Source organism: Aquarana catesbeiana, linkage group LG07 (genome assembly GCF_042186555.1).
Source record: "Aquarana catesbeiana isolate 2022-GZ linkage group LG07, ASM4218655v1, whole genome shotgun sequence".
Taxonomy (NCBI): Eukaryota; Metazoa; Chordata; class Amphibia; order Anura; family Ranidae; genus Aquarana; species Aquarana catesbeiana.
In genome coordinates this window covers 288,119,225-288,138,650 of record NC_133330.1, presented here as the reverse complement: position 1 = coordinate 288,138,650, position 19,426 = coordinate 288,119,225, and the positions used below count along the sequence as shown (strand labels likewise).

At 45.6% G+C, this 19,426-nt stretch overlaps 1 protein-coding gene across 7 annotated transcripts in view; it reads right to left on the bottom strand.

Annotated features, from left to right (window-relative positions):
• SSBP3 (single stranded DNA binding protein 3) overlaps nt 1–12,102 on the bottom strand; it is a 113,169-nt gene extending 101,067 nt beyond the window's left edge. For 2 of the 7 annotated variants that reach the window (XM_073593469.1, XM_073593468.1), the window contains exon 1: nt 11,677–12,102. In XM_073593469.1, the coding sequence (XP_073449570.1) occupies nt 11,677–11,732 (56 nt within the window). In that variant the 5' untranslated portion in view covers nt 11,733–12,102. The remainder of the gene's footprint in view (nt 1–11,676) is intronic. The other 5 variants (XM_073593467.1, XM_073593474.1, XM_073593473.1 and 2 more) reach the window with 3 other exon arrangements.
• Nucleotides 12,103–19,426: the final 7,324 nt, after the last annotated feature.

The following is a 19,426-nucleotide window of genomic DNA, read 5'->3' as shown; positions in this document are numbered from 1 at the left end:
TTCTTTGTTAGCAGCAGCTTGGCATTGCATGCCATTGCTGAGCCTATCATCTACTAGGACCCCCAGGTCCTTTTCCATCCTAGATGTCCCCTGTGTATAGATTGCATTCATACTTTTGCCACCCAAAGGGCTCGTAGTCCTTCCATTCACAGATCCCTGTAAATGTCACGTACAGCCATGCTATGTTTAAGAAAGAAGCAGGATGTTCCATCCATGGAACCCTGCGATTCACGCAAGGGATGGGGCGGAGTTACGAAACACGACCTTGTTTTATGGTACACACTATAGAGTCTGTGTGCATGAGGCCTAACAACCTAGCACCAGTCCTCAGGAAGGATGTACTGGAAATGAAGCGAGTACAAAGAAGGGCAACAAAGCTAATAAAGGGTCTGGAGGATATTAGTTATGAGGAAAGGTTGCGAGCACTGAACTTATTCTCTCTGGAGACGAGATGCTTGAGAGGGGATATGATTTCAATATACAAATACCGTACTGGTGACCCCACAATAAGGATAAAACTTTTTCGGGAGTTTAACAAGACTCGTAGCCACTCATTAAATTTAGAAGAAAAGAGGTTTAACTTTAAACTACGTAGAGGGTTCTTTACTGTAATAGCAGCAAGGATATGGAATTCCCTTCCACAGGCGGTGGTCTCAGCGAGGTGGGGGGGGGGGGGGGCATTGATAGTTTCAAGAAACGATTAGATAAGCACCTGAGCGACCGCAACATACAGAGATATACAATGTAATACTGACATAAACACATGGGTTAGACTTGATGGACTTGTGTCTTTTTTCAACCTCACCTACTATGTAAGCATGCGCCGAGGCGTAAAATCCACGGGGCCGAACTGATGGAGGACCTGACTGCTACCATTCAGGATACATCTGAGGAACTTAAGACCAGGTGGTTTTACTGGGACCTTTTCCGCTTCTCAGACGAATACCTCCACTATACATAGCTCAGCTTTAATGAGAGTCAAAGGCTTTAGCTTTAAACCTGACGCTTACATTGCTTGATGTTAACAGACGCTCCTTACCCCTATGTGGAACTGTACTCTCCGCTATAACCACCCCCCCTCTTCCCTCCTCTCTCTTTCTTTCCTATTATAGTTCAAAAAATTTGGTATGCCAGCACCCTAATGGGATGCCCCGCATTAAACTTCCCTCATGTGCTAACAACTGCTCAAGAACAAAGGGATCCCTCCCTATTGCAGGGCAGGCGATTACTTAACCTGCCTAGGAGGATCCCTAGACTTCTTTATCATAGGTACCTGGGCTGCCTGAATATTTATGACTTTATCCTCTGGTAACTACATGGTGTGACCCCATCGTAGATGGGATGCATCCAGATATTGATGGTTTATAGGTTATTTTGTGAAGTTAATTTTTTTCATTGTATATGTCACATACCACTAAATAATAAAAATCTCCGGGGCCCAGGAATCAGCACATGCTTCTTATAGCCACCAATATAAGTGAATGGCTATATACAGCCACGCTCTGGGAAATGCCCAAATACCCACACTCCTCCCCAAATGAGAAAGCGGTGCATTGAGGGAGAAGCGCCATACGCACATGTGCAGGTAAACTGAAATGCAGAAGCAATTGGAATTTACTTGAGCAAGGCCACAAACAGCCATTCATTTGTACTGGCGTGTTTACGCAGCACTTGTAGCTCTCCAATCAGCACAAAGCGCCGGCGATTTTACGCCTTAGCACACTGAAGCTGGTAAGTGTCCATGAGGCCTTATTAAGGATGCGAGTGATGAAATGTCATCATCATACCAAGGATTCCTCAGAAGGGTCCACCAAAGCTTCATCCACATGCCCTGCGTGGCTCCAAAACTTTGCAATATGTGTACCGTATGGCCTTGTGGATAAAGCTTTGGACCCTTCTGAGGAATCCTTGGTGTGCCGATGACATTTCTTCAGATTGTCTGCGGTTTCCAGCCAGCGGTCATTATAGCACCCAGCATTATTACAGCCATTTTCATGAATGCGTGCATGGGGAATATTGCGTTTGGACCCAATAAGGATGAAACACAAAACATGGACACAAAGTACTACAGCGTATATCCAAAGCATATAAAAAGCATTGTGACTTGAGTGCAGTATGGTTAGAATCCCTGTCAGGTTGTTTTTTTTACTGATGTACCCTCACTTCTGGTTTCACTGACATTTTACCAGACAGGAAGTGAGGGGGAACTCGCCAACAACAAAGACAAAAATGTTTTTTTTTTTTTTAGTAGAGTAAAAAAAAGCTTAGCACGTGCTGTATTATTTTATTGTTGTCTGTGTCCCTGGTGAAGGCTCTCCCTCACTTCCTGTCTGGGAAAACTGTTGTCAGAGGGACAGGAAGTGAGGGGAACTCTCTAATGGAGACCTGGATAGCAGTAAAAACTTAAAAAAAAAAAAAACTTTTGGTTTAACATACGCTTTTAACCTGACTGTAAACAATGACTTTCTGGACAGTATGCAAAATACATAAAAATTGGTAGTTGCAGAAATATATGTAAATCTTGACTTTGTCTGCAGAGACCTAGCCTGGCCCTGTCCCTTCCTAACGCAGGAAGATCCCTGTTGGTCATTCATTGACAACCTCACTGTCCAACAGGAATGCTCAGGACATGAGGGGGGGTGATAAAATGCTTGACTTTTTTTTACAGGAAAAGTCAAGATTTGCATACATATCTTCACATTGTCTATACCTCTGATAGAATGAATTTTGACATGTAGTTTTCACTGAAGTAACCTCTACTACTCATGCATTTTCTTTTATATGTTCAGTTTCAAGTGTCAAGTTTAAAGCTGAACTCCGGCCAGATATAATACACAAATTACCATAATTCTGTATTCATAAATAGATCACTAAATGTAGTTTTACTTCTTAAGTCAAATTCAGGTACTTGTATATCAGACATTATCAGCCCAACGGACCCTGCACAGCAGAGCTTAGACCAGAGGATGGAGAATCAGCACAAGGAGCAAATCACTTGTGCTGCAGTGCAAGCATGGTGATAGGAGATGACAGCAGAGTCTGCTGCTTCCCCTCTTACTGTCCAATCACAAGGTGGGGAGAAGATGTGCAAGTATTACTCAGCTTTAGGGGGGAACATAGCGGTCTCCTCCCCTGCTAGACAAGAGTTGCTCTGTGTGGAAGTGCTGTGCAGATCTCAGGACTAGATGGACAAATACAAATCCTTAAAGTGGTTCTAAAGTCACTTTTTTTACCTTAAAGAGGAGGGCCAGTCAAAAAAAAAAAAAAAAAATGTAAAAAAGTCAGCAGCTACAAATACTGCAGCTGCTGACTTTTAATTGGACACTTACCTGTCCCTGGGTCAAGCGATGTGGGGGATCGAAGCCCCGCTCGTCTTCCCTTCCGTTCAGTGGCGCCGGCATTGCAACTGTGGGCACCGGGCTGTGGCTTCACAGCCTGGCACCCACTGCGCATGCGCGAGCGGCGGCGCGATTGGCCGCTCAGTCACCTGGGACCTGTAATGGGTCCCAGATGATCGACAGGAGGGAGGGAGCAGAGCTGAGCCCTTCCTGTGCCGAGGGGGAAGTGATGTCACCAGCCCAGGCACTGGAAGAGGCAGACTACGAGGGACCACCTAGCAACAGGCATTTAGAGGTAAGTAAAAAAAAAAAACAAATAAATAAATAAATATATATCCAAATGTTTTTTTTTTTTTTATTTATTTATTTTTTTTTTAGGCACAATCGTGACTTTTTTTTTTAGGGTGGAAAACCACTTTAATGCATTACCTGCATCAAAAGTGATGGTAAACCGCAGCTGGTGAAAACAAAATTCCTTCAAGGCAATGTCATAGAGACCGTATACTAGAACTTTATGAGAATCTCACCTTAAAACGAAGCTCTCCAGCGCCGTGCTGTCACGGCTGGGAGGACTCCTCTCCCTGGTCTTCCTTTTGGGGTTCACGGCCCCCAGCTACACGCGTGCAGAAGCCAGAGCCGGAACTTCAGAGGGCATGCGGCGGTGACGTCACCGGCTGCATGCACTCTGAATATCTCCTAAACTGTGCAAGTTTAGGAGATATTCACAGTACCAACAGGTAAGCCTCATTATAGGCTTACCTGTAGGTATAAGTGGTGTAACTGAGTTTATTTTACTTTTTTTTACCTCAAAGTGGTAGTAAACACTTGCACTGTTTGCTCCACCCAAATACATAACCGAGACCTGTATTGATCCAGTGCTGTGCGCATTTGCAGCACCACTATTCTTTCTTCCTGGTCTCACAGAACACATTTATAGCATTGGGAGCCATGGGCTCCTGCCGTGGTCAATCAAATCCAGTGAGGAGATGGGGCTGAGCCATACTGTGTGTGTCTATGGATGCACATAGCCCGGCTCAGGACTGAGCCAGCACGTCTGACCCCATAGCAAGCAGCTTGTGATGTGGGCAAACCCAGATGAGGAGGAGCAGAGAGCGCTGGAGGGGGACCCCGGATGAGAAGGTTCAAAGCCGCTCTGTGACATACCAGTGCACAGAGCAGGTTAAAGCATAAAGATTATTATTCTAGGTTGAACTTATTTGCTTGATTGCCTTGTGTTCTATTGCATCAGTTTGCTGAAAGATGCACTGAAAAAAAAAAAAGTTGCATTTTTGTGCACAGCGCTCTGGTGCGTTATAATGCATCTCAACTTGCTGCTGCGGACAGTTATGGAGAATATATATATATATATATATATATATATATATATATATATATATATATATATATATATATATATATATATATATATATATATATATATATATATATATATATATATATATATATGGGGGTCACTGCGATGAGTTTTACAGCAGCATGCACAATGCACATTGTGCGTACCATAACGCGTGAATGACCCCCTAAATATGTATGTAAATAATGTGAGTAGGAATGCTATTTAGTGAGCGGCAGAGTGCAGAAAGGAAACCGGGGGAAGGGAAGCTTGTGTTACTATGAAGCAGACCGAGGGGAAGCAGGAAAACCAAACTTAAGAGACAGGATGTAAAAGAACTAGACACAGAAGCGGAATGTCTGCCCATCTCAGACAGAATGGTGGCAGCCATGTTACCAGGGAGAGCAGCCAATCAAACCACAAGGTCCAAGTGACATCACTGAAGCATTGCATGTCAAAAGCAATCAAAGGTCTACATTGATCAGCCCACTATGGGCTACCAGTTAAGGCAGACCTGTCACCCGCACAAGCTAAGACATTCAATAATCTAGATGATGTGGGTGTGTTTCCTTTTATTTCCATCTTTGTACATCATGGAGTACGGCAGAACACCACAGAACATTTAAATTCCTTCAGGTTGTCACATGCAGTTTAGTGTAATGGCTCTTGTCGGGACAGAATATGTACATGGAATATGAACAAAGTAACAGCAATTTTAAAGTGGAACTTCACTCTCTCAAACACTGACAGTTTTTAATCCTTATAATGCTAACATTGGTAAATAGATAAGTAAGGCTCGGTTCACACTGGGGCGACTTGTCAGGCGACCTAGTCGCCTGACAAGTCGCCTCCCGTTCTGTGCTATGGAACCGTTCTAATCGGAGCGACGCAAGTCGCTCCGACTTAGAAAAAGGTTCCTGTATTACTTTGGGGGCGACTTGGGGCGACTTGCATAGACTTCTATGCAGAAGTCGTCTCGCAAGTCGCCCCGGCAGTCGTTTGCAGGTCGCCTCGCTGAGGCGACCTGCAAGTCGTGCCGCCCATGTGTGAACCGAGCCTTAATATGGTATACTTTCCTTGTTTTGAAACATTTTATTTACTTCCCAGTTTCCACGCCTAGGGCAAATGATGTCATACATCCCAGGAGTCTTCAGGAGGGGTTTTCTCAGCTAAGAACAACCTCCTACATGCATCCCTGAGCTAAGGGCAAATGAATTCCAGGAAGTAAATGCTACGTGAATCATCTGCCCTTACTCAAAATGGCCAAGGCCAGAAAAGTGATTTTTCAGCCAAATAAAGTATGGTGACATGGATGGATGGGGGAGTCTGCTTTGAATATTAAAAATGAATTAAATAGCATTTTTGGTTTGTGGTGCTCAGATGCAGTGTATTTCCACTTTAAATCACAAGCCGACCAGCCGCCGTCATTATACAGCGGCAGGTTGGCTCTACTGTGCAAATTGCCATGGCTGTACAGCGGCTCAGGCAGACTCTATGTCCGCCAGCAACCCGCCATCCCCTAGTACAGAGGCAGAACGGGGATTTGCCCGTGTAAACAAGCGGATTCATGTCAGATCTTCTGTTCCCAGTGATCGGGAACAGTGCTCTCTGACATGTCCCTGCCAGCCCATCCCCCACAGTTAGAACACACCCAGGGAACACACTTAAAGTGGGGTTCCTTCCAAAAAAAAAAAAAAAAAAAACATTTGGACATTTTTTTTTTTTTTTACTCACCTCTAAATGCCTGTTGCTAGGGGGTCCCTCATAGTCTGCCTCTTTCAGTGCCTGGGCTGGTGACATCACTTCCGTCTCAGCACAGGAAGGGCTCAGCTCTGCTCCTTCCCTTATCTGGGGCTTCGATCCCCCGCATCGCTGGACCCTGGGACAGGTAAGTGTCCAATTAAAAGTCAGCAGCTGCAGTATTAGTAGCTGCTGACTTTTAATTTTTTTTTTTTTTTTTTTGACTGGCCCTCCTCTTTAACCCCTTCCCTGCCAGTGTCATTTTTACATTGATCAGTGCATTTTTTTTTTTTAACACTGATCAATGTAATAATGTCAATGGTCCCCAAAAAGTGTCATTTGGGGTCAGATTTGTCACAGTCCCGAAAAAAAAAAAAAAAAAAAAAAAAAAAAAATCGCAGATCGCCACCATTACCAGTAAAAACAATTTTAAAAAGTCGCTAAATCTATCCCATAGTTTGTAGACACGATAGGTTTTGCCCAAAAATATATGCCGATTGCGCTTTTTTTTTTACCAAAAATACGTAGAAGAATATATATCGGCCTAAACTGATGAATAAATTTGTTTTTATTTTTTTTTGGATATGTATTATAGCAAAAAAAAAAAAAAAAAAAAAAAAAAAATGTATATAGTTTTTTTTTTTTTTTTTTAATTGTCGCTCTTTGTTTATAGCGCAAGAAATAAAAACTGCAGCAGTGATCAAATACCACCAAAAGAAAGCTCTATTTGTGGGAAAAAAAGGACATCCATTTTGTTTGGGTACAGCGTCGCACGACCACGCAATTGTCAGTTAAAGCAAAGCAGTGCTATATCGCAAAAAATGGCTTGGTCATTAGGGGGGTAAATCCTTCCAGGGCTGAAGTGATTAAAGAGGACATTCTTCTTAATGAGTGGGTCTGACAAATTAATTACGCATATCTGTATAGAAGAACTGAATGCCCACCTCTCCTGCCACCTACACGGCTCAAGCTGCTCTGTTGCAGAAAACTGATCCCCCAACTGGATTCCTGGTAGGAAACAGACACTTCCCAGGAGTGTCAATCACCAATTCCCTGCACCACCCTTGGCTCCTCCTCCTGACCTCCACATCAGTAATGACTAAGAGGTCAGCTAGAGGAACCATTGAGTACTGTACAGATTCACACTCCTGGAAGGGTTGGTGGACTTCCGGAGACCAGTTATGTGCAAAGAAGCAGTGATGAGAGGCTTGGGTGTCAAGATAGGTTTTAACGTGACAGGGTCTCTTAAATAAGTTTGGCGCTCTTGTGAATCCATAAAAAAGTTAAAGCAGAACTACACTGTCTGAGAACCAAAAAACGCTATTTAACTCACTTTTAATACTCAAAGCAAACACACCCATCCATGTCTCCATTAGTGATGCACTGAAATTTCAGCGGCCAAAAATAGGGTTTTCAGCGCTGTGCCAAAAAAAAAAAAAAAAAAAAAAAACACACGCCGATAATGGCTGCCAAAAATGCCTGAGATTTTGCCTTTCTTATGGTGAGTTTTTCATGCGACTCAAAAAAAATGCATCAAAAACACAACACGGGTTCATTTTTTATGCATTCTTGCTCCGTTTTCAGTGCATTTCAATGGGGAGGTATGTTTGTGGTGCGGTTTGCCAAACATACACCAAGCATGATTTTTAACACCGCCAAACTTATATTCATTTAAATTTATTTTATTAAAAAGACAAATTACATATATTATTTTTAAAAGCCAATTTCGGCTCCGGCCAAGTGCATCCTGAATTTTCGGCACCAAAATTTTCATTATGGAGTACCACTAGTCTCCATGCTCTATTTTGCTGAGAAATCACTTTGAAAAAAAAACACCCCGTGGCCATCTTAAGTAAGGGCAGATGATTCATGCCACATTTACTTCCTTGAATCCATCTGCCCTTGGCTCAGGCATGAGGGTGTGCTTAGTTGGAAAAACTCTTCCAGAAGACTCCTGGGATGTATGACATTTGCCTAGGCATGGAAACCAGGAAGTAACTGAAAACGTTTTAAAAAAAAAAAAAAAAAAGGTAAATATGTAATTTTTTTTCTATTTACTAATGCAAGCAGCATAATGATTACAAATAGTCAATGATGATTGAGAGAGTGAAGTTACACTTTAAAGAGGCAAAAAAATACTGTCAAATGTAAGTGCCAAAATCCTACAATATGGTTTTCTCCTTTTAAAACCAAAGAACCATCATAGTAGACATACACACAAGGCTTATATGCAGTGCTTACATAAAACAAAAAGTTTCTTCAGTATAGGATAGACACGGGATAAACACAAGACATACAAGACCCCCGGGAGCATGAATGGATACTTCTAGGCCAAATTACAAAAACTTCCAATAGTGGACCAAATCCTGGTGACACTTCTCGAACGCCGGCTACAATTTACAAGTAAATATATGATTGGCTCCCAAACTTTATATTCTCTTCAGTTCTGAACCTCAAAGCTTTTAGAGATGCAAAATATATGGAAGATTGAAAACTGGGGGAGATAAATACCATGTGAGGTTATAGTTCCCAATGAGAGTGTAGGAGGAAGAACAACCACACGTCACACAGCACAGATGGAGCTTAACACGTCATGTCAAACGCCACACAGCCATACGGAATGTCCTTATCATAAGTAAAGGAACAGACTCCACACATCTACGCCAGATCTAACACTAGAGGAGAGTTTATGGGGAAGCGGCATGACAGCGAAGAGGCTGAAAGGTGTACACTTGAAGATAAAGCACAGGCTAAGAAAGGGATTTCGAGAGAAGTAAATGTTCAAGACGGAAGTAGGTAGCAGTATTTAACTGGTGAACACCAAAAGGGCACGTTGGTGCAACAGCAGAACGCCAAAAGGGCACGTTGGCGCAACAGTAAATAGGTCATCAAAGATTATTCCGAGGTTGTACAGTGAATGAGTAGGTAGGTAGTAGGTAGGCTGAAGACATCAATAGAGGAGACCCACTTTGAGGAACACCAGACCTCACTAGATGGGTAAAGAGAACTGGGGTCATCAGACAAGAATTAAGAGTTGACGCACTAGACATGAATTTGAGGGATGAGCCTTTATTGGGGATAGTAGAGACGCAAGAGACCAGATGACACAATAGTAGACACATGACCACATGGGGAAAAATGGCTGTACAGGTCACCGGACATTGCCGGTGTGTTTTGAATAACAGACGTCATTGATAACCATACAGTTGATATGACTGGGGTGAGTGCCAGACAAGGAACACCAGACTTCTATATAGGGATGAACAGTTAGGAGACATCAGAAATAAAGAGGAGGGTCAATGACCAGAAATAGTTCCCCAGGGACCACATAGAGGTAAATGGATCTGGGTTACATAGAGGAGCACAAGACATCTGAAGGCATTATATGGTTAAAGGGGCAGCACATGCCTCTACAGCATTTGTTGACTAAAGGGGCACCAGAAATGCCCACTAGGGGGATAGTTTAAGGGAGGGGGAATAAAGAAGAACTAGAATCCACCACATAGGAGCATAGCTAGAGGAACACCAGAAACATCCACGTGGGGTAAATAGTTATAAACACCAGAAATCATCAGGAGAATTGTTAAAAGAAGAACGACCACTATAGTGGGAACATACATACTCCAGGGCTAAATAATTAAAGAGGAAGCAGACTTCACTATAGGACTGAAAAGACAGGAGGGACTGTAGACATCATTCGAAGGATGAACAGTTAAAGGAACGGTACACAACTACGGGGGTAGATGTTATTGGACATCACAGACTGCTACAGAGGAGAAGCAATCCTCACTGTATGACTTCATGGATAAAGAGACACATGGCACTACCATAGGGATAAATGGAAGGACTCCGGAGATCAGTACAGTGGTGATATGTAAAAGGAACTCACATCACAATAGAGGATGGAAGAGGGGCAACAGTCAGAACTATGGAGAGATGTGGAGTCAGAAGTACAGCCGGCCTTACAATAGGACTAGCCGGTAATAGGGGATAATGGTTTGTGGACAGCCGTCTTAACATTTTATACAGGCTCACCATTGAGAGGGGCAACACACATCACTATTGGGGGACCACTGAGTAAAGGGGCAATGAACATCACCATGGAAGAACCAATGGTTAAAGGGGAAAGCACGCGCCACTATAGGGGGAGCCGCCGGGTTAAAGGGGAAAGCACGCACCACTATAGGGGGAGCCGCCGGGTTAAAGGGGAAAGCACGCGCCACTATAGGAGGGCCGCCGGGTTAAAGGGGAAAGCACGCACCACTATAGGGGGAGCCGCCGGGTTAAAGGGGAAAGCACGCGCCACTATAGGGGGAGCCGCCGGGTTAAAGGGGAAAGCACGCGCCACTATAGGGGGAGCCGCCGGGTTAAAGGGGAAAGCACGCGCCACTATAGGGGGAGCCGCCGGGTTAAAGGGGAAAGCACGCACCACTATAGGGGGAGCCGCCGGGTTAAAGGGGAAAGCACGCGCCACTATAGGAGGGCCGCCGGGTTAAAGGGGAAAGCATGCGCCACTATAGGGGGGCCGCCGGGTTAAAGGGGAAAGCACGCGCCACTATAGGGGGGCCAACGGTTAAAGGGGAAGCACGCGCCACTATAGGGGGACCGACGGGTTAAAGGGGAAAGCACGCACCACTTTAGGGGGGCCAACGGGTTAAAGGGGGAGGCACATACCAACATTGGTAATCATCAGTTAAAAGGGGCAGCACACAGAGCCATAAGGGGAAGCAATCATCATTGGGGGGGGGGCACTGACTGAAGGGGTAGCTTACATCATCATTGGGAGACTTTAGTTAAATGGGGAAGCACACATCACTAGGGGGACCACCAATTAAAGGGGAACCACACACAGTGATTGGTGATCTTTGGTTAAAGGGGAAGCACACATCACTATAGGGGGACCGCCGGTTAAAAGGGGGAAGCACACAAACATTGGTGATCATCGGTCAAAGTGGAAGCACACATCACTATAGGGGTGCCATCAGTTAAAGGGGAAGCACATATTACCAGCTGGGGACCACACACACACATAAGGGGACACCAATTAAAGGAGAAGCACACACACAGAGACACACACACACTGGAAGGAGTCCATATTACAATAGGGGGCCTCCATTTAAAGGAGCCGCACACATGACAATGGAGATCTCCTAGTTAAAGGAGCAGACCTCTTCCTCCTGCTGGGAGGGCGCCATTTAAAGCGGTATCACCCCCATGAACACAGCCCTCCCCCTCCCCGCTTACTTCTCCCGGGCCTGGCCGTCGGACGGCACCGCCGATCCTTTCCCCTTGGCGAACATGTCGATGTGATTTTCCGATCCCGGGCCGCAGACAGGCGGGGGGGAGGAGTTGTAGGTTGCCGGTGCTGTGCTCGGTGTTGTCGGTCGCTCGGTGGATAGGGGGGTTTGGGTATCGGGTACGCTCGGCTCAGTCCCTGCACGGCCCCATCTCCCGCTGTGCTCGGCCCATGTCTCCCAGCCCTGTGCATGCACTGTGTGTATGTGATGAGAACGTGTCCTGGAGGGGGCGGAGCCTGGACCTTCCGCTGCCCCTCACCCACCCGGCCGGCCAATGGGAGGGGGACTGTGTATACGGTGTGTGTCACCCATTGTGCTGCCTGCCAGCCATTGTGTACAGCGGAGGGAGAGAGAGAGCTGCATGCTGTGTGCCCAGGGAGCAGACACCCCCCGATCACCCCCGACTGATCCCTCATGGGGGAGGGGAGCGCTTATTGATCCATAATAACCCTGTGTGTGTGTGTGTGTGTGTGTGTGCAACACCATCACCTGATGGGGGGGGGGGGTGTAATGTGGGGGGCTCTGAGATCATCTAATAATATAAATAAAACTGCAGCAGTAATGCAGATCTTTATCCGATGTATATCCTATATATCGATGTGATCGATCGTTCCCAATCTATAGAGATCACCTTCACCGCAGAACGTCGGCGATCGCTCCAATATCTGTGCATGTGTGCTGGAGATCCAACTCAAATACCGATCAATACAATTCATCGGTTACCAGCTCCAATTCATCGTTTTCAGTCGATCGCAACTGCGAACAATGGGGCGTATTTATATGTCAGCGAATCTAACATTCACTGACGGTGAATCCTCCCGGTGTGTTCTCCAGCTGAGCCTGCGCATGCTGGCAGGCAATGGTGGACAACTCGGAGCGCTGTTCATTTTTGGGGGGAATTGTCGGGGTGCGTGTGTTATAAATGACAGCGATTAATTCACCACCAGGGAATGTTTGGTGAAAGTCACATCTGCCACTCTATAAGGCCACATTCACACTGGCGAATCAGTACAACGATTACATTCCCAGCGATTGGCTGCAAGAGGAAGCCTCATTGAAAGGTATGGAAGGCTGCCGGCTCCCGCAGCTAAATGTGGCCGCTCACATCCCTATCTGCTTCCAGGGCCAAACGCTCGCCCCTGGGGTTCTCCCATGTAATCACTGTCTGCGTCCAGGGCCGATCGCTTGCCAATGGGGTTACATTTACATAGTAGGTGAGGTTGAAAAAAGACACAAGTCCATCAAGTCCAACCCATGTGTGTGATTATGTGTCAGTATTACATTATATATCCCTGTATGTTGCGGTCGTTCAGGTGCTTATCTTATAGTTTCTTGAAACTATCGATGCTCCCCGCTGAGACCACCGCCTGTGGAAGGGAATTCCACATCGTTACCGCTCTTACAGTAAAGAGCCCTCTACATAGTTTAAGGTTAAACCTCTTTTCTTCTAATTTTAATGAGTGGCCACGAGTTTGTTAAACTCCCTTCTGCAAAAAACTTTTATCCCTATTGTGGGGTCACCAGTCCGGTATTTGTATATTGAAATCATATCTCCTCTCAAGCATTTCTTCTCCAGAGAGAATAAGTTCAGTGCTCGCAACTTTTCCTCATAACTAATAATCTCCAGACCCTTTATTAGCTTTGTTGCCCTTCTTTGTACTCGCTCCATTTCCAGTACATCCTTCCTGAGGACTGGTGCCCAGAACTGGACAGCATACTCCAGGTGCTGCCAGACCAGAGTCTTGTAGAGTGGGAGAATTATCGTTTGATCTCTGGAGTTGATCCCCTTTATAATACATGCCAATATTCTGTTTGCTTTATTAGCAGCAGCTTGGCATTGCATGCCATTGCTGAGCCTATCATCTACTAGGACCCCCAGGTCCTTTTCCATCCTAGATTCCCCCAGAGGTTCTCCCCCCAGTGTATAGATTGCATTCATATTTTTGCCACCCAAATGCATTATTTTACATTTTTCTACATTGAACCTCATTTGCCATGTAGTCGCCCACCCCATTAATTTGTTCAGATCTACTTGCACTTCCTGCGGATTAGTTATTGCCCTGCTTAGCTTAGTATCATCTGCAAATACAGAGATTGAACTGTTTATCCCATCCTCCAGGTCGTTTATGAACAAATTAAATAGGATTGGTCCCAGCACAGAACCCTGTTCTCACATGTATTCGGTGTGGGGCCCATTTACAGGTGTGAATGTGGCCTAAGGATCCCCCCCATCCTATAATATTATAACTGCCGGTGAGTCGCTGATTGATTTCCTACTGATCAGAGGAGCAAAGAAAAGGAACGTGAATTCCCAGGGAAAACAACGCTGATCGTGTGTACACCACACCGCCAAGGAGCGCACGTCTTTACACCCGTCTTTCCATAGGGATGAATGGACCTCCTGATCAAGTCTGCCCGAAAAAATGGCAGGTGGACCTGATTGGACCGGCTGAGTGAAAGGGGCCTTAGGTGTAGAGATGAGCCTGGGCATCCTCCAAACTCATCTCTATCCCAACTTCCACTTTGCGTTTTTTTTTAAGTCCAATCAGCTGCAGGCCGGGTCATTTATACAAAGGGGCGGGATGCTGGTGACATCAGTGGGCTAAATATAAGCGTGTGTCCATATAATGGCACTGATGTCACCAGCACCCCGCCCCTTTTATTTACATGTGCTGCAGGGCAGAGAATGACCCGGCTCACAGGTGATTGGATTTAAAAAGAGCCCAAAGTGAACGTTCGGAGAGAGATGCATTCGGAGCAATGAGCTCATCTCCAGTTAGAAGCAGCTTCATTAAGGCTCCATTCACACATGTGCGACTTTTCATGCATCTTTGGACACGAAAAGTTGCATGACAAGTCGCAGCCCATTGCTTTCAATGGCACCTGTTCAGATCAGTGAGACTTAAAGAGTTGCAAAGTCTCAAGTTTTTCCACCTTAATGCATTCCATGCATTAAGGTGAAAAATCTGCGCTGCAGCTGCCCCCAGAGCCCCTCTTTTTCTTACCTGAACCTGTTTGTTCCAGCGTCGAGGACAAGCCCAGCAGCTCCAGCCACTGTGTCAGGGTCCTCATTGGATAGATTGATAGCAGCGGGAGCCATTGGCTCCCGCTGCTGTCAACTAAATCCAGTGACACGGGGGGCAGGGCCGAGTCCCGCTGTCTGTGTTAATGGACACAGCAGCAGGACTCGAGAGCACGCCCACACGGGTGCCCCCATGGAATGCGGCTCTCCGTGGGGGCTCCCGATGAAGAGGAGGAGCGCCGCCGAGGGACCCCAGAAAAGGAGGATCGGGGCACAGAGCAGGTAAGTATGACATGTTTGTTATTTAAAAAAAAAAAAACCTTTACAATCACTTTAAAGTGGTTTTAAAGGCAGCAGGTTTTTTTTTTTTACCTTCTTGCATTCTACCTTCTGTGTGCAGTAGTCTGCCCTAATACTTACCTGAGCCCCCTCTTAATCCAGCAATGTCCACAAGAGCCTTGGCTCTCTGGGGACTTGCACTCCTGATTGGCCTTTGGCAGCAGCGAGAGCCAGTGAGCTAATCAGGAGATGAAGGGGGCAGGGCAGAGCCATGGCTCTATGTGTGAATGGACATACAGAGCTGCTTGCTGTGGGACCCGAGAAGAGGAGGATCTGGGCTGTTCTGTGCAAAACCAACTGCACAGAGGAGGTAAGTGTACAAGGGTTTAGTAAAGTCCCGTACACATGATCTGAAAATTGGAAGACAGATCGTCCGTTTTTTGTTTTTTGTTTTTTTGCATGCTAGTCGCATATCAAACATGAAGAGTTTACTAAAGTTACGAAAATTCTCGTACAACAGAATAAAAAATCGGAAGTGATGTCATGTGTTGTAATGTATTTTTGAACGACAACTGTACTGATTAAACGAAAATCGTACGATCTGTTATTGTACGAGAAAAATTTCCGTGCATGTCTGATAAGATAAAATCAGATGAACTGTCCTGATCGGCTCTCAAAACCTCTGTACTAACGATCCGATTATCGTACGATCGCTTCAAAAGCGGTATTTTTTTGTACGATTTTCGGATCGTGTATAAGGGACTTTGTTACACGCATATTTATGGTGTGACATAGTTTTATGCCGCCCCACCCTCACCCAAACCAGAGTATCAGGGGTTCTTGTCCCATGCCGCCCCACCCTCACCCCCAAACCAGAGTATCATGGGTTCTTGTCCCATGCCGCCCCACCCTCACCCCCAAACCAGAGTATCAGGGGTTCTTGTCCCATGCCGCCCCACCCTCACCCCCAAACCAGAGTATCAGTGGTTCTTGTTCCATGCCGCCCCATCCTCACCCCCAAGCCAGAGTATCAGGGGTTCTTGTCCCATGCCGCCCCACCCTCACCCCCAAACCAGAGTATCAGTGGTTCTTGTTCCATGCCGCCCCACCCTCACCCCCAAACCAGAGTATCATGGGTTCTTGTCCCATGCCGCCCCACCCTCACCCCCAAACCAGAGTATCAGTGGTTCTTGTTCCATGCCGCCCCATCCTCACCCCCAAGCCAGAGTATCAGTGGTTCTTGTTCCATGCTGCCCCATCCTCACCCCCAAGCCAGAGTATCAGGGGTTCTTGCCCCATGCCGCCCCATCCTCACGCCCAAGCCAGAGTATCAGGGGTTCTTGCCCCATGCCGCCTCATCCTCAGGGTATCAGGGGTTCTTGTCCCATGCCACCCCACCCTCACCCATAAACCAGAGTAACAGGGGTTCTTTTTTCCCTGGAGGCTCCCGTCACTTTTTTTGTGTGACTGTGCATAGCTCCGCCCACAATGGTGTGCCATTCACTCACAGAGATCTATAAATTGAATAAACTACAAGTCCCATCTGTCACCGTAGCAGAAGGATTTCTAATTATAAATAGAACACTGGTAATCTATTCACTCTTCCTTTAACCATAGCTGTTCTAGCGTCAGTTTTTGTTCGTCGGACTAGCATACAGACGAGCGGACTTTTGGACTGGACTCGAGTCCATCGGAAAGATTTGAAACGTGTTTCATTTCTAGGTCCGTCGAACTTTTGGGGAAAAAAAGTCCGCTGGAGTCCACACACGATCAAATTGTCTGACGGACTCCGGTCCGCCGGACCAAGTCTGCCGTAAAGTCCGCTCGTGTGTACACGGCTTTAGTTTCACTCATCGTGCTGCTTAGGTGACTTTTGCTTGATTTTTTTTTTTTTTTTATATATACGTGTATTTTTGGGTGTACTTTAATTTTATTTTGTTATTTTTTTCATCTTTTTTTTGTGAATTTGATGGTCATTTGTTACAATTTTTTTTGTTTTTTTTGTTTTTTGTTGTTGTCCATTTTTTTCTTTGTAAAAGCTAAGGAAGGGCTGTTTTTCGGCACAGGACCAGGTCCGGGATATTTAGACCCACAGGGGCCATTGAAAGCACACTGCACCAGATGCATTTGGGCACATTTTTAAACATAGTATGAACACATATGCAAGAAAAATGAACGTCACTTTTCAGTGAACCCAATTTACACCACTCTGGTGCTTTAAAAAAAATGTACAGCAAGATGCATTTTTGTGTAAACATACTGGAATGCACGTGAACTCACATCAAATGCATGAAAATGCAACTTAGTTTAAAAAAAAAAAACATAAGTAATGCTAAAAAAAGCATTGCAAATGTGCCCCAAACGCGCCAGTTACAAATGCACATGTGGACCTGCACAGTGAACATGGGGATGGCAATGTATACAAGCCCATAATTTCACATTCCATATTACCTTTAATGCATTTTGCCAAAATGGTGAAATTTCCAGAAATCTTATTTTCGCTGGAATTTCAGGGAAGTGAAATTTCTCATCCACAGTGAGCTGTACTTTGTGATCTACATTGTAACAAGTGATGGACAATGATACTATCCCTGATACAAATGATACAATTGTATAGAATAACATCCTCTCTGGACACAGCATGCTCTCTCCCGCTACAACTCATCCTCTATCGGGCTAGGTTCATACTAATGTGTGTCAGGAATGCATGGGGCCCCAAGCCGCACATTGGCAGACCCAGGGCAGTGCCATTTATTCTTACGCAATGCCAATGCGTTTAGTTGTGGTAAGATTTTTTTAAAAAGGACCAGGGACTTCTTTCCTTGCATTTTTGGTGAGTACATCAACCCATTCACATGAAAAGGCTACTGTACATGTGACAAGCATGTACAAACTCGCCCCACATATGTGAATCAGCGCTCAGTCTTATGGTGGCCATAACTAGAATGAATTTATATAAGGTTGTATTGACAAAGGATTTACTATCCAACCAGAAGGAAAAGATTGTTCAATGCATCATATACCTTCTGGTGGTCATACACGCTTAGAGCTCTTTTTCAGTCAACCTCTCCCGATAGGAATAACCGATCTATAGTCAACAATCCAATCGACTGATACACCACACACATTCATTCAACAGTTGGAATAGGGGTCTCCAAACTTACTAAACAAAGGGCCAGTTTACTGTTCTTCAGACTTTAGGAGGGCCGGACTGTGGTTATTGGGAGTAGAAAAGGTCCCAACATCAGGAGGAATAGTGCCCCATCGTTGGTGTCATTGGGAAGAATAGTGCCCCATCGTTGGTGTCATTGGAAAAGAATAGTGCCCCATTGTTGGTGTCATTGGGAAGAATAGTACCCCATCGTTGGTGTCATTGGGAGGAAAAGCGCTCCAATGTTGGTTTCATTGGGAGAAACAGCGCCCCATCGTTGGTGTCATTGGGAGGAATAGTCCCCCATCGTTGGTATCATTGAGAGGACCAGTGCCCCATCGTTGGCGTCATTGAGAGGACCAGTGCCCCATCGTTGGCGTCATTGAGAGGATCAGTGCTCCATCGTTGATGTCATTGAGAGGATCAGTGCCCCATCGTTGGTGTCATTGAGAGGATCAGTGCCCCATCGTTGGTGTCATTGGGAGGAATAGTCCCCCATCGTTGGTGTCATTAAGAGGACCAGTGCCCCATTGTTGGTGTCATTCGGAGGAACAGTGCCCCATGCATTTTGTCATTGGGAGGAACAGTGCCCCATTGTTGGTGTTATTGAGAGGAATAGTTCCCTATCCTTGATGTCAGTGGGAGAAATAGTGGCCCATCTTTGATGTCAGTGGGAGGAATAGTGCCCCACCCTTGATGTCAGTGGGAGGAATAGTGCCCCATCTTTGGTGTCATTGGGAGGACTTGTGCCCTATCATTGCTGCCATTGGGCCTGAACTCTCCTTTCGGCCCCACATTCAATCACTTTCCAAAGCCTGCTGCCTCAACCTTCGCAACATCTCCAAACTACGTCCCTTTCTAACCAATGAAACCACAAAGCTCCTGATTCACTCCCTGGTTATCTCTCGCCTCGACTACTGCAACTCCCTCCTCATTGGCTTACCTTTAAATAGACTATCCCCCCTTCATTCCATCATGAATGCTGCTGCCAGGCTCATCCACCTTACAAACCGCTCAGCGTCTGCTACCCCTCTCTGCCAATCCCTCCATTGGCCGCCACTTGCCCAACTAATTAAATTCAAAATACTAACAATAAGTTACAAAGCCATCCACAACTCTGCCCCCAGCTACATCACTAACCTAGTCTCAAAATAACAACCTAATCGCCCTCTCCGTTCCTCCCAAGACCTCCTGTTCTCTAGCTCCCTCATCACCTCCTCCCATATCCACCTCCAGGACTTCTCC